The sequence below is a fragment of the Ambystoma mexicanum genome, chromosome 2p, assembly GCF_040938575.1.
Source record: "Ambystoma mexicanum isolate Mex_15411 chromosome 2p, UKY_AmexF1_1, whole genome shotgun sequence".
NCBI classification, from domain to species: domain Eukaryota; kingdom Metazoa; phylum Chordata; class Amphibia; order Caudata; family Ambystomatidae; genus Ambystoma; species Ambystoma mexicanum.
The window spans coordinates 1,052,959,805-1,052,975,524 of record NC_090923.1 but is presented as its reverse complement, the minus strand read 5'-3'; the positions used below and the strand labels follow the sequence as shown (position 1 = coordinate 1,052,975,524).

The 15,720-nt window shown below is 43.5% G+C and overlaps 1 protein-coding gene across 1 annotated transcript in view; it reads right to left on the bottom strand.

Annotated features, from left to right (window-relative positions):
- Positions 1 to 15,720, bottom strand: part of CAPN1 (calpain 1) — a 597,334-nt gene that overhangs the window by 457,709 nt on the left and 123,905 nt on the right. Inside the window, exon 3 of the mRNA XM_069644966.1 lies at positions 13,479 to 13,548. Within this exon, the coding sequence (XP_069501067.1) occupies positions 13,479 to 13,548 (70 nt within the window). The remainder of the gene's footprint in view (positions 1 to 13,478; positions 13,549 to 15,720) is intronic.

The window sequence follows — 15,720 nt, the reverse complement described above, 5'->3', positions numbered from 1 at the left end:
CACAATGCCCGGTGGTTTGAGCCAGGATATCACGCCTTGTTTGGCCATTAAGCATTTGGAGCTCTCCAACCTCCATCTCTTGCAACCATCTTTGAGCTGTGGCTCTCGAGGAGGAGGATACGGCTTAAATAGTTTTAAGGGGCCCCTTTATTATCAATACACCTGACGTTTAAGTCTTCACACAATCTATGCACGCCTGGTCCGTCAGGTCCATCACAGATTTTATAAACTCAGCCCCCTTTACTTTTACCGTATTCCAATACAAGTTTTCGGAAATACAAAATGAGCTTTGGAAATTTTAGCCTTGATCCGATCTCCAGCGTAAACTCTTGGATCCATGGATTGGGAGTATAGTGTTTTAGCACAGTCATTCCTTGGTCCATTTAATTAAGGTTAAGAGACCAGAAAATGGTCTACCAGTTGGACCTTTTTTTGCTGGATTTAGAAAAGTTGTATATCCCGCACATTAAGGCGCTCACCTCAACCAGGATTCCTGGAAGCATAGAATGTCAAAGGTTTTCAGGTCCTGTTCCTCATTACTGAAAAGATGAAGAAACCCTCTTGTATTCCAGCAGCCAATTTGCATAATCTCCAAGGTGTGTTGATGCTCCTGTGGAGACTCGCTTTGCTAAAAGAACTTATTTGCTTGCTGCCCTTAAACCAGCGCTCAGAGCCATTAAGAACTCGGCCTGAACAACACTCGCTTCCTGGAGGAGGCGGAGCTTGGGCGTGATCACGGGCTTCTTCACGTGACCTTCACTCGGGATAAAGCGCTGCACAAACCACCCTTGCGGCGTTAAGCCCGTCGGACTAAAGGGCGCTGGCTGTTGGGCGCTGGATGAGCGCGACAAGAAGGTACTGTACGGTGGCTTTTATATCTATATCTCGGGAGGGTTATCTATTTTAGGAGGTTTTGAAACACATCTGTTTTGATTAATACATAGCACCTAAATTGAAGAGTGGTAACCCGGAATACCAAGGAAGAATAAACAACAAACACCTTTGTCTGGTGTCAGCATCCTTTGGTCGGCTGGGTCTCCTTATACCTCCTCACCTCCAAGGTACTAAATGAGACTCCGCAGTTCTCCGGACATAGAAAACATGCCTTACCAGGAAGGCTCATATTTAGGTGGAGGAGAGGGGGCTGGGACAGTTGTCCAAGTACCCCTGCCCCAACTCCACCTCAGCCCGTCCCGGTCACTGTACAAGCTCTCATACATACGCATGGTCAGCACACAGTGGGGGACACTGCTCCCTCTTCTTTTATCCAAAAAGGATGGAAGCGGGGGTTAGAATACACAATTACAACAAAGAAGATTCAGAGCAGAATAAATTATCATTTTCCCAGGAAAAGAAATAAAAGTGTGAATGATCTGACCGAACTATCTGATAGCACATGGCAGCCCTTTGATGGTGCCCAAGAGTGTGAAGGAAGGATATCCGCTCTCGAAAAGTTTCAGAATGTTCCACTGCCACTAGATATAAGCATGCAAAATGAGGCAATACTTCTAGTTCCCAGGATCTTCTTGATGGATCCGGTTCCGCCCCTCTATTAGTGCCTTACCCCAAGATATTGATGGCATGCTGGCAGCCCTCAGCTTTGTGTTAAACTCCTTGGTTTCAGTATTTGAACTCCTAAAATCAGAGGTGCAGACCCAAGCCGGTTTTCTGTTGGAACTTACCAACGAAATGACAAAGAACGAATCGGCAATGGTCTCCCTCAGTAACATGAATACCATCCTGATCCCTACCTTAAGAGAAACACACAAGTTGAAGGTGTGAAACAAGGTTTGGAAATAACTCAAAATCTTCAGCTTACTGAAGGAGGGGTCTAAGGGAAACCCTACCACACAAGAACTTATCAAAGACCTCCCAAGGAAAGTTCTAAACCTTCAAACTCGTGGTCAATTCATCAGTGAAGAGACACCCAATGACCATTCCATTTTTGACGACACTCCATTATCAGAATCAATCCTGGAAGAATTTAGGAGACTTGCCAATGTGCAGATCGATGTAACAGAAGAGATCCCTGCCAGCGAAGGTCCTTGTAATGAAACAACCTGGAATCCAGTGGTGTCTCAAAATTTTAAAGGGAGAAAAAGGCAAAAACGGAAAAAAGAGGGCACAGCGCTAAAACTTCATCTTCATTTTCACAGTCGAAAAGAGCGCAGAAAAAGTAAAAAAAAAAAAAAAAGAAATCAAAAAAATACAGCCAGAAAAAATGTAGGGACAAACTCTTTTTGAAAAATCTGGCCCTTCAAACTGATGAGAAAATGCCAGAAACTATTGCACCGGTTACATCAGTCCCTGAATTACCACAGAGGTCTAGCCCTAATCAAACCAATCCTGTCAAATCAGTCTCTGGAAAAAAAAGGAAAAAAGAAAGGTCCTTTGGATCGAAATGTGGACATTCAGTGTCCCAAGGTACAATCTATAAGTATTGGTTTGCAGACAGACCCCGTTACTTCTCCAAAAAAGGCATCAAATATTCAATGTCAAAATACGGGGCTTAGAAACATCAAGATTGCTCCCATTATTTTTTAAAACATAATGCGCGAAAGACCCAGCAAGAAAACTTTACCCGGGGGACTACAAAAATAGCGACAATGACTAGTGTGAAACCGGCACCTATTTTTCTAAAACCCACAGTAAAACCAGCACTCTCTGTGGCCCAGACTGTTCCTCATCAATTGTCTTATATCCAAGAGGAAGGGTCTTTAAGGCCTTCAACAAATGAGAATGATAGCCGAAATGGCTTGGGGAAATTCAGAAACTTTGTAACCCCCTTCCCAGGGGAATGATGGACCTATGCTCAGCATGCCTGTAAAGGAAAATGATGATGTGGAGGTGGCTATGTTTAAAATCCCAAAGGCGTGGCTGAGGCTGGTTAATCAGAATAAGAACAACTCACTTTGTAGATCTGTTTTATTGTCCGAGATCAACAAAAATCATAATCTGTTCCTCTTCTCATCAAAAGATATCGAGTATGTAATATTTCCAATAAGGGAGAATAATTTCTTTGTGGAAATTGGTTTGCACTAGAGTAGAGCCCCACAAGCCCTCTTTAATAATAAAAATGAACTCGCCAGAGACGGCTTGTTGGTGTACAAGTCCAGCGAGGAGGGATTTCTCGAGAATGACCCCATTTCGAAAAGATTGGGGACGGAGGAAGTTGTAAAAAATGTAGGACCAGCTGGGAAATCAAGAGAGTCTGACAAGCCCATGGCGGCAGGAGTAAGCATTAACGAGTCTTATAGCTAAACTCCCAGAGATGATCTCCCAAATAATATCGAAACTGAGAGCTGAGGAAAATAGCCTTTAGACCAAGGGGCATAAGAGTAGTTTCCTGGAATACGAGAGGCCCTAGTTTCCTAAAAAGCAAAAAAGTGAAAGAGGAACTTCTAGGGCTCAGTGACATTCTGTTATTCCAGGAAACGTGGCTTGTCAATCCCATCGAGATAGAGGGCTTTACAATCTCAAACCTACGAGCCTCACAAAAACAAAAAGGGGAGACCAGCAGGGGGGACGATGACTGCATTTAGAAACTCCAGTTTTAAAGAAATAACACCATTATGTAACAATGAAGTGGGGATTCAAGCTTGTAAATTAATACTGTATATGGATGTTCTTCATTGTATCGTGGTAGTCCTCAACATTTACTGGAATCCCGCCAGTTCCAAACTTCAGTACTTTTTGGAAATCCTGGACTCCATATTATCATTGGTGAAAACCGATTATGAGGGAGCACACATCCTCTTAGCAGGGGATTTAAATGCAGACTATATTCACCCTAGGAGTAGAATGTTTGTGAACCCAAAGATGAACAAACTGCGAAAAGGAAAATTGTGGAGGGATTTCCTGACGTCTTGGGATCTCGAAATGACTCAAGCAAAATCTGAGGGAGATGAAAAAGTGGAAGTAACTTGGCGACAAGGGATTCACAAGTCTACTCTTGATTACATCTTTATATCCCCCGTTCTTTCAGTCCTCTGTCCAAACCTTTCCTTAAGCTGGAAGGGGGGAAGCGACCATGCAACCCTAACTGTTGTTCCGACATATTTAAGTCGCAGCACCTTAGCAACATTCAGGAATTGGAAGGTCTAAAAGGAAGATTGAGAGTAGTAAAGTACAAATACGGTGGGAAAAAGCTGAATAAACTACTTGAAGCAGTTTCACCCCGAACAAGGTGTGAGGAATTCCATCCAGAGAAATTCGGAAATTTTATTTGGTCTATTCTTCCGCCAAGTGAAATGAAGGTTGCAGGTAATCGGGAACATCTTCACCCCTTCGATGAAGAAACCCAAAAGAGGAAAAGATCCTTGCGACAAACAATGCGTTGTATAAAAAACAATCAGGTTGATTCGATCACACGTAAAGAAGATCTAAGATTGGCAAAACAGTCCTATAGAAACTGGTCAAAAAACCATAAACACCAGAAACTACAGGAAGATGGAGAGAGAATGCTCCATTTACTTAATGCAAACAACTGCAGAAACTTCTGGGTGGCGCTGAACCAATTAGAGACCGGCCATAACAGCTCTCTCTGTAACTTGGTCCCAGAGCCAGAATGGGTGGAATATCTGTCAAACAATTTTCAACCAACTGGTTCTACAGATTTCATCTTGCCATCAGACCCACACTGGTCCCTTTCATTTGATGAACAGGATATTGTGGATCTCATACTTTCTTCTTCCACATCAAAGGCGGCTGGTCCTAATGGTCTCACTTATCAGGTTCTTAAAAATAACCCGACCATGTGGGCAAAGCTGTTAAACCGCCTTTTCAAGGAAATTCTGCTAAATAGGGTCTCCCCCCCCCCTTATCATGGAAGAATGCATTAGTTATTCCGTTTTTCAAAGGGGGCGATCAGTTAAGACTGGCAAATTATCGCCCCATCGCCCTCCTTGATATTGACAGCAAACTTTTTATGCGGCTGCTGTTAAAAGACCTCACATCCTGGGTGGATTCTAAGCAGAACCTCTCACAGCACCAAAAAGGTTTCAGAAAAGGGCTCTCCACCAGCCTCAATGGGCTCATTCTGAACCTACTCAGCGAAAAAACTAATGAGAAAGAGGGTGTGCCCCTCTATGGTGCTTGGGTTGACTTGTCTAGAGCATTTGATTTAGTTGATAGATCCCTTTTGTGGCCGAAACTGCATAGTTGCGGGATCCCTACCTCTCTATTAGCTATGCTCGTGGAACTCCACAGGAACACCACTATAAGATTGGAGGTTGGATGATTTGGGTCACCTGTCAGAAAAAATACAAGTCTTTAAAGGGGTGCAGCAAGGCTGTTTGGGAGCTCCTCTGTTCTTCAACCTATATCTGTCAGACCTAGGAGATTTCTTGGAATCATCATCATTGGCCAGCCCTAGGTTAAATGGAAGGAGAATACATTGGCTGGCCTATGCAGACGATTTGGTTTTGTTGGACAGTTCGGCGATTGGTCTGCAGCGGCTTTTGTTCAAACTGGGGGAGTATGCTGCACAAAATTGGCTACTAATTAATCCCCTGAAATCCAAGATCCTCATCTTTAAGCATTCTAAAAAGAGCCTAGGTTCTAGAAAGTGGGCTTTGGATGGAAAAGTAGTCCCACGGGTCGAAGAGTTCACTTATCTTGGCTATGAAATCTTAGCTTCCCCCGCTCAGACTAAAGTATTTACGGCTATCTCAGACAAAGCCTTCAAGATCATCTCGCAAATGAAGAAACTGAATGGAAAATTCTGTAAATTTTCACTTCTCCACCTAATCAAATATTATATAGCCAAAGCAGTCCTGGTTCTCCTTTATGGACTGGAAGCAAAGCCTCTGCTTTGGCATTATAACCGGGACAAAATAGAGGGTCTTCAGTGGAAAAAAATCTTTAAATCTTCCAATGTGTACCCCGCTAGTTAGTCTCAGGTTTGAATTGGGTTGGACATCTTAGGGCTGTTGGGTGGACTGGAAGCTCCTTTCTCTGTATCGTGAAACAACAACAGCTGGCCAGTCCACTGTGTTTTTTGATGTAAATGAACATCTCAAAAAAGCCAAATCTAAGCAACTCAATGGCTTGGAGAAGAAAGTGGGAGACATCTTGCTCAAGCTAGAATTAACCTCAGAAACTCTTGCCTGTAATCCCTTGAAAGTAAAAAAAACTATTAGAAACAAGAGATTGGATTGCCACCATCAATGGAGTTAGAAATCTTAATCCTCCAAACCTTTTTTCTTAAGGCGGATAGAAAGCTTGGTTCTCTCCCTCGTCATCTCGAAAAGTTTCCAGAAAGAGCTATAAGAAATAACTTTGAGAATAAGGCTTAATATAGCCTATTCAGGGGAAATTTTGGCAAGAAGAAACCAGGGTGACAAAGCTAAAAAAACTGTAAATATTGTGCGTCTCCAAGCCACCAGTCCCTCAGACATCTGCTGATGGAGTGCGAAGGTACTTGGGAAATGAGACTCTTATTACTCAGAAGATTTGTGACCAAAGAGGAGAGCCTGATGGGTGATGCGTTCTGGGATAGACTGATTGCTGGTCAGGAAATGCTTACGGCCACAATAGTAAAAGTTTTGGAAAAACTCTCTATACTCAAGTTCTAAAGTCACCTGTCAATCGCATGAGAAAAACAAGGGCCTCTTTTAGGTCTGGCTTTGCTGCCCTTGGATGGTTGGTTTGCTTTTTTCCAGCTCTCCTGTAAAATGGTCTTTATGTATCATTGAAGTTTTTTGTAAAGGTTTTTCATTTAAAACCAAAACAAATAAAAAATAAATAAAAAAATAATCTCCAAGCGGCCCTTTACATCGCGCTGTTGATGTTGATAGTTTCAGAGTGTCTTTGGAAGCCATGCCCATTCTTCCACTTTGTAGTCATAGGAAGCATTGTGATGCATTTCTTGTACCCTCCTTTTCATCCACCTTTGTGCAAGAAAAAGTTACTTTCAAGGGTCCACCTTTTGGGGCAGAGTGATGATGACCCTTTGCCTCAGGAGATCTTGCCCGTGTATCAGAGTGTGGGTCAGATCTCCGTGTGTGCAACTTATGAGGTTTCCTTGGTAGCTTCCGATGGTCACCTTCGATATTAGTTATGGTCATATGACTGTCTGAGGGCATCAATGGGGCTCCAATCTGATGTTTTAGCTCAAAGCCTAAAAGCAAGAACAATGTGGCGGCTTTCAGGTTTGTAGGTTCTTTTTCAAATGCAGTATCACCCAATGCATTCTGGATTCCCTCACAAACACGAACAATAATATGTCATCCGAGTTTATCAGACAGATTAGGAATGTGATGCAAGTCATTGCGTTCCTCGGATTAAGAATAAAACCATAATTTGAGTGAAAGACACTCCAAGGATAAAGTTAACTTCTTTTTATATAGCTTCCGCTTGTCTTTCACATTTTTTTTCCAAGGAGATATTTGCAGAACTAGTGGATGCTCAAACGCATCAATTTATCACAACTTATTCTCTGAAACGATTTCTTTGGGCCAATGTTTGAAAAGCCTCGTCTCGAACTCTCTAGGAGTTGGGGGCCTTACTCTGCATCATTGAAGAGGTGGTCTGAGCTATGTTCAGCTGCGATTCCCCACTTTGGGTACCCTGATTTCTTTCCAACGCTTCATTGGTTGCTTCAATAGAGGTTGAGAGCTCCAGGAGGGATACCATTGTATTTTCTTCAATTTGGAGGTTCAATTGCCGCTCCTCTTGTCCAACCTCATTCTCTGCACTACGGTTAAGAAATGTTACTTTCGTTTGAGGTTCCACTGATCGATATCCCTTGGATTTTTGCCGTGCCATTCTCGGGGGCGGTAAGGGTGTTTTTAGATTTCGAAAAAGGTTGGAGAGGCATTCGATTTTTGTCTCCTATCTGATAGTGTTTTTTTTTTTAGAGGCACTTCGCGCACCAATTTGATCATATTTTTCCCCAAAATTGGAAATATTTCCTTGATGCCAGTTGGCTTTCCATTATGATCAGATGATTCGATGTTATCACACGGTGTGAGTTGATCATCAGTAGGATCTGATACATGATCATTTTCTGTGTCTATTTGATTTAGATCTCTTGCCTCAGTGTGGTCTATAAAATAAAATCGCCTCCTATTGCCAGGTTATCCATTTGTGGAGCTTTGGGAGTACCCCTCTTTTGTGCTTTAAGATACTTTTGCCAGGGGCTGCAACCTTTTTTGATTTACCTGAAGCTCGAGCTCCAACCTCAATGGAGATCCATATCTTTTGTCACAGTCTCAGATTTTCCCTACGCAATGTCACAGATCACAATACTAGTTTTTAAAGCTTTTTATCAGAGTTATACATAACATGCAACCATTTGTGATTCTAGGATAGCCTCCATCATAGCACTTTTATCAATTAGTTCTTCTCTTGCTATATCACAGTCGATTTTGCCATTGACTAAATTGCTCAGCTTCCCCATCTAGTCTGGTCTGGACTGTTGCTGTAAATGACTCAAGGTAGACCTGCTTGGAATGGACCATTGCCAAAAGAGTGGCCTGATCTTTGTAGTTCTTATGTATTGATTTGTACAACTTGATAAAAATGGTCCAGCGAGATTGTGAGATCTGACATTATCAAGATTTGAATTTGAGCTAGAGAAGTAATGGGACTAGTTTAGGCTTGACGCGGTTGACAAGGAGGATGGGGTTGAGGAGAGAACAGAAGATGGTTTCAGATCATCCAAAGCACTTTCATGCGATATGATAGTCGGGCGACTATTGGGGACTATCGCCCACCCCCCTTGATCTCCCGAGATAGTTCCCCCTTCTATAAGATGGATAAAGTAGCATCTACATTCTTTGCGTGTAGGTGTGTTAACACTTTCCGTGATGCTCAGGGCGCATGTGGAATTTCCCTTTCTTAAAGGCTTATCTAGGGTAGCTTGGAGGACAGCAATATATTGTGATACTCTCAGCGCCAGCACCCATAGAAGTTGACGTCAGGTTAGCATCATGTTTCTTCAGGTTTCAGTTTTCTGATGACATGTTGGTCCCTCCATCCGGATGACTGGCCATCGGCAAATCAGTCAAGATCCCAAGAGAGCCCGCTGGACCAAGAATCCCAGAGGACAATTGGGACTCTTCATCGCCCACTTCTAGCATTTCACCATCGGTCACATCAAGGGGAGGCAGTTGATCCCGCTTTGACTTTTGAAAAGGTATGAGTTTAGCATGTAAGGGTGGGGAAAGGGTGGACAGTCTCACCTCAGAGTCAGAGTCCGGGTCGCATGCCCACGGTGTAGATGTGGTGCCTTGCCGTTTGAGCTGCTGCCGAGTACATACCCCCACCCATCAGCTCTGCTTGTTCGATCGCAAGTAAAGTCAAAGGGTGTGTATAAAGTTATTTGGATTTTATTACAATATCTCCGGACCCTGATAGCTAGCGTCTTATGCGACAAAACACTCCTGTGAAACCAGTCGGACATAGGGGAGCAGAACGAGGCAGGTTGAGAGTTGCACAACTACACGCTTCGCGAATGCCTATGCAGGGACCTATGGAGCCTTAACAAGGTTAGAGTCGCCCCTCGACCACTTCCCGCCACAAACTGCCAACAACCACAGCTTGACTCTGCAGCCGACTCCGCCCATTGACAAGATACTAAGTACTGCAAAGGGGAAGCAGCATCTTCAAGTGAGGAAGATTACATATGAAAGAAACAAGTATAGTTCTGAGAAGAAGATGCAATCAAAGGTAAACCAGTACTTTCAATAAATGTGTGCCACTAACCAGGTCAGGCAAAGTCAGGCACTTAAAACCAACTACCATCACCTGCAGCCTATCAACATTTGCAGGGAGTATAAAATGGACACAGTCAGACAACTCAGGGAGAACAGGGCATGCAGAGCACGAGGAGCAGCAGGAAGTGGTGTTGTGTCCGAGGGAGTCCCGGAGATAACGGAGTGGCGAGCCGTCAGATGTTTGCACAGGAAAGTCGGCAGTGTGGCCGAGGAAGCCGTGTTTCCAGCCAATCGGCCAGAGTAAGTGCCGGGAGCTGTGTCTGCAGGCGTCCCTGTGGTGAACACCCAGAACTGCTCGTTACCCTTGGTGTCAGCCCAGGGTTGTCAGAGGGGCAGGTAGAGCAGCCTTGCCTTTCACGAGGAAGAATGAAAATTCCAGCTATCCAGACGCAAACGCCAGCGAGTTTCAGAGGGTGAATGAAACCTGGCGCACATCTAATCTGAAGATATATTGTGACCGCGTAGTCACATGGAGCAGACTGCTAAGTTATAGAAGTGTGAAACTGAAGGCGAGCGCCTGGCGAGTAATGAAGTAACGTAACAATGTAAGGACTAAATCTACTGAAACCGCTAAGTGAAAGGCTGCCGAGGGGAGCTAGCGCAGTGGAGCAAAAGCCAGTGAAGAATATAACGATGGATGTGGAAGTCAGAAATGGGCAGAGAAGCCTAGCAAAGTGTGGGTCTGATGAGAGGGGGACGGAGATGGAATAAAGAGAACGACAAAGGCTGTAGAAATGCTGAAGAGCTTGAATCATTATTAGGGCCAGAGAAGTGCCCGTGACTATACAAAAGCAAGTTGTCTAAGTGACACAAGAGGCAGAGGGCAGCGCTGGGGTGACCGGTTACGTGACCTGTAATGGGTGGACTGTGTGGTCTAAAACTGCGCCTTGACCAGGAAACCCTAATGTATGAAGAAAAGCCCTAAGCCCCAACGTTATGCCAAGGAGAAAGAGCCACTGGTTTCATGACCCATTATGGGTGGACGATTTGGTCAAAAACTGCATCACGGCCAGGAGGGGGCTCCAAAGAAAAAGTAAGGTGAAAAGAACCTGTGAAATTTGTTTTGTGAGCAAGAACTGCATTTAGCTTGGGCAAGGGAACCCTGAGCCTTGAATGAATATAACAAGACTGTTTCTTGTGAACATTTGATACCTGGATACCTCATTAACTGGTACCTGAAGTTTTGGGAAGGACGCATGAACTTCTTATGAATCTTTTTTTTAACTGTAAATCTTGTGTGGATTATAACCAGAGACTATACCACAGAGGGTACAAGCTTTGCAAGATCCTACTATTTCAACTGTATCCTGATATAGGAAAGGGAGCTAGCCAGTGCTCCGAACCTTGTTATTCACTTCTTCAGTTGAACCATCCCTTCACTATAATTTTCTCTTAGTTGTGAGGGCAAGCATAGGTTTGGACACAGACAGGCCACTTGATTTGGACACACTGACTTTGATGATCCTAAGTTTATTTAGGCAGGGCAATCCCACCACAGCGATAGGGCCTGATCATTGAATAAAGGTTTACACCTGTGTCTCTCTTGATACCATGCCTGTCTCACAGCACCTAGTTTTTGAGAGGGCAGACGCCATTCCCATCAAGTGTTCAGAAATTTCAAAATAAAGAACACAAGGCAACAGTGCCATGGCTCGGAATCGAACCCTGGTCTTGCGCCTGTGAAAACACAGACTTAACAACAAGGCAACAAGAATCGTTCCTTGTAGGTGCTAAAATGTCTTATTCTGACATATTCCTGTACAGGACAGGTTTTGTTACAGGTTCTCAGCTTTAGAAGGAGTGTGCATTTTATATTTAGGCAGCAAGGAATTTGAAAATATATTCTCATATATTTCTCTGAAGCCTTTCAAAACAATAAACTGCACACTGATCAAAGGAATCGTTTCTTTCCATTCAGCTTCACATAGGTATTTAACTTTATGTAGCGCTTCATAAATGGTTTGTTATACATCTAGGTACTGTGATTATTATACCTCAGTCGATACTCAGTTAACCAACCTCTGACGGATGTTAGCCAATAAGATAGCTCAGCCGGTTGAGCACTCGTTGCTGTAAACTGTGCGTGATCTGTGGTTTGCAGGTTCGAATCCCGGCAAGTCCAACTCAGCCTTTCATCCTTTCGAGGTCGATAAAGGAGTACCGACTTTGGTTTGGTGGTAATTGTGATAGAATATATTCTATGTACAGCGCTTTGCCACAAGAGCTATATAAATAACCATTTGACCACTAGATCAGATACAGAATTTAGCATGGAGTCCTTGCCTCTCTGCACTGTTGTATCATAACACTGGCATACCATTAGGTAGTAATAGCTCCAGGAAATTAGGACTTTCATTAAACATCAAAAGACCATTCTGCTATCGAATCTCAAAGCACACAATACAATTCATGTATGCTTTACTATATAATTGGCTAGGTTTTTGTGATTTCAACATTTAAATATATACAGGAGAGATCAAATGGGCATAAATAATTAAAAGTGTATTCTGTCACAATGCAGAAAGCTGCCGCATAGTAATGATTTCCATACAGTTTTTTCACACGTCGGCTGAATGTCACATACATTTTACTCTTGCGAAGGAGAAGTCATTTTTACTCTCTTAAAATCACATTTACTCTCAAAGTTTAAAAAATAGAGAGTAAGATACCCCCACCTCAAAATCTTAACTGGAGCACTGAGCGTACCTTCTAACCCCCCACACTTTTTATTTATTTTCTTTTTATTTTTTTAAATGACTCGAGTCCTGATAAGGGGTAACAAACCGACAAAATGTCATGTTTGCATATTATCTACTAGCTCCTTTTTCCCCAGTGGTAGTTCCTGGTCACTGCTAATGCTGGATACCCTGGTGTTGCTTTCAGCTCCTGCCTATGCAATCTTAATTTCGATCCCTACTATGCTCTTGATGGCATCTACTGAATTTGCAATTCGCTATTGCCAATTGTAAACAATCCAGTGGCATGTGACTAAACAGTATGGAACCTGCACAATGCAGTTCTGAAATTACTCAGTTCGGTAGAACAAGAAGTGCCCAAGTGCTCATTTTCGAATCGTCGAAAACTGAGGGTTTTTATACTCTGCCAGTCACCACTGTAGTGGTCTAGCATCCCGAAGTTAATCCAAAGAGTAGGGTACTGTGCCCCTACCGGAGTGTATCCAGACCTTGCTCTGTCAGAGAATAGAAAAGGGCAGCAGAGGAGTGGAAGGACATGCAAAAGGAGAGAAAGGATGAATGCACCTGAAACATGCTTAGCAAGGGAATGAGGTGTAGGGATTGGATTTATAGTTTCCATGCTGTAGAATCAGTTAAGAACTATCAAAGAATAGCGAAACAGGTAAATGCTCAACGCTCCAGCAAAATACAGTTCCTGCCAATTGTACTTATTCCTGAGAGTTAACAGGACTCATTTCCTCATTCAGGAAAATTCTGAAACCGATTTTGTATTTTACTTTGGCATTTTTTCTAAACAGCGAAGTTTAATTTGTGTGTTCCGAAATCCCTGAAAACATGTAGTTGAAACTGGAAGATTTGCTAAGAATTCTGCAGTTTTGCCTTCAGTGAAATATATGCAAGCTCACCAAGTTCCAACAGGATGGAATACCATACGAAGTGAAGGAAGTGATAGGCAACAGTTGGCAAGATTCAAGAAGCAGACATCCGTTACTTTAACAGTGGAAATTCTATTGACTTAACCAGCCATGTAGCCTTCGCAAAGCACATGCATGGAAATACATACCCAGTGCGCCCTGGCAAATGTCGGTCCGGGTGGCTCCATCCACAATAAACTGGGGTCTGGACACTAATTGCTGTAAGAGAAGAGCTTAGAGTCAGAATGAGGACCCTCAGTTGGTCAGACACTGGGGTGGGTGGAGAAAGGAAATGGCACAAGGGCAATACAAAAAGGAACCTAAGTTACTTACCTGTAACTCCTGTTCTCCAGCATGGATCCAACACGGATTCACATGCTCATGAATATTCCCAGGCTGGGAATAATCGTTAAAATTAAAGCAGTTTTGCTTTAAAGCTAAAACTGCCGGTCACTTTTATAGCCTAGTGATGTCACTTTGGGTCATACTGCCCCAGCCAATGACATTCTTCCTGCTAAACTCCACCCCTATTGACCATTGTCGGATTTGGTTGCACACCTAAAATGGACGATCCTGTACGTTGTGAGAGGGAAATAAGTTCATTCATCTAGTCATGTGTCCCAAGGTGTTTGTGCTCGTGTTTGGAGAGGAAGAGGAAGGTTTCAACGCTGCCGCACCCGCAGGTAAAGAGCAGCCCTGAATTGCCGTACTGTGAGGGGGAAGGTGCTTTGCGGTGCAGTGATGTGTCGAGGTGCACTGGGTAACTTGGGTTTGTAAGAACACTGGTTTAAGATCCACAATCAAGTACAAACCATTGGGAGTGCTGGAGTGGTGGGCATCCCGATAGGAAAAGGAAGGGGACCTGGAGTGCTTTAATTGTGGCGCTACTGTGTCCACGCTACTGAATTCCATGCTTCTCTCAGTCTTCTCTAGGTTGCTCCGTTTTCTCTGGTGAAGGGTTCCATCCTCTTTTTTGTGCAAATTGGGCAAGGAATTTGCCTCCAAACAGGAGCGTGAACACCTCAGTCCACAGGACCAGAGGAAGTAACCGATTCCCCTCTCTCAAAACGTGCAGGATCGTCCATTTTAGGTGTGTGACCAAATCGGAAGATGACCACTACTAGGGGTGGAGCTTAGTGGGGGATGAAAATGCAACAAATATTTTGGACACTGGCCTTCGGGCACCGCTTTTCTTGTGGTGTCTGTTTCGGAGATCTCACTAGGTGCCTGAGCCCTAAAACAGCGTTCTGGGGGAACGTTACCCCTCGAGGTCTTTTTGTTTGTTGGTAAACGCCTAGTGTTTTCAGAGGAGCACAGTCAACTGGCTGAAGTGTATGAGGCGGGCAGACCACATTAGTGAGTAACATAGTGCCAGAAAGTGACTTTGGGGAAAGTTCCCTTGGAGCTGCCTGTCCTTTGAAGGCTTAAACCTTAAAACGTAACGCCAGGGAACATTACATAGCTAACATGAAATCAGCGGCCTGTCAAACTTTATACATCAACAGTCACATAATAATTAAGTGCACAAGGGCGACGAAAGGCAGGAAAAGCAAGTACAATTTAAGAAGCAGTGATCCTACACCCTTAGACATGGAAATGGAAAACTCCCTACAGATTCAGAACAAAGAAAGTCGACAAACCGAGGAAGGAAAAATTACAACCTTTTTTCCCCAGTGGTACAGTCAAGGTCATATGACCCAGTGGCCAAAGTGGGTCAGCCGACAATAGATTCTCGGATGCCAATTGGGCTAGTCGGGGAGCACAAGGACGGAATGGAGATTTCAGGTCCAGTTCTGCGAGATGTAGAAAAACATACGAGTCCGTCCCTTATGAATGTTTGTCTAAGTTTGGAATATTAATTACATGCATTGGATGACCCAACAGATACGCTAGGTATCTCTCCAAAACTCTTTGACTCCCCAGGTATAGAGGACAGTAAGAAACCAAGTGGGAGAGGAAGGGAACAAATGAAGATCTGGACAATCTTGATCGAACCTCACTTCCTTTTCAAGGGGATGGCACACACTCAAGAGTGTGCAAATAGTCCACTTGCGGCCTTGGACATTGTGCTTCAATCTTTCATACACCAGTATGATACAGTTGTTATGGAAGTAAGACAGAACTCGTCTATCTTGAAATAAATAAAGACCAAATTATTAAAGGGGGATCAGAATACTAGAGTACAAAAACTCCCTGCAGACGAGAACAATCTGGAAGACAAAGGAAATGGGATAACAGCACTGGAGAAGGCCAAAGGAAATGTGATTGTAAATGTACAGACTTGAAACGAAGAGCTACTAGAAGGTGTCATGACCAACATCTAGACAACCGTGAGTGAAGGGATGAGAAAGAAATTAAAGGCCGTACCAAGTCCAAGAACATAGGATCTAG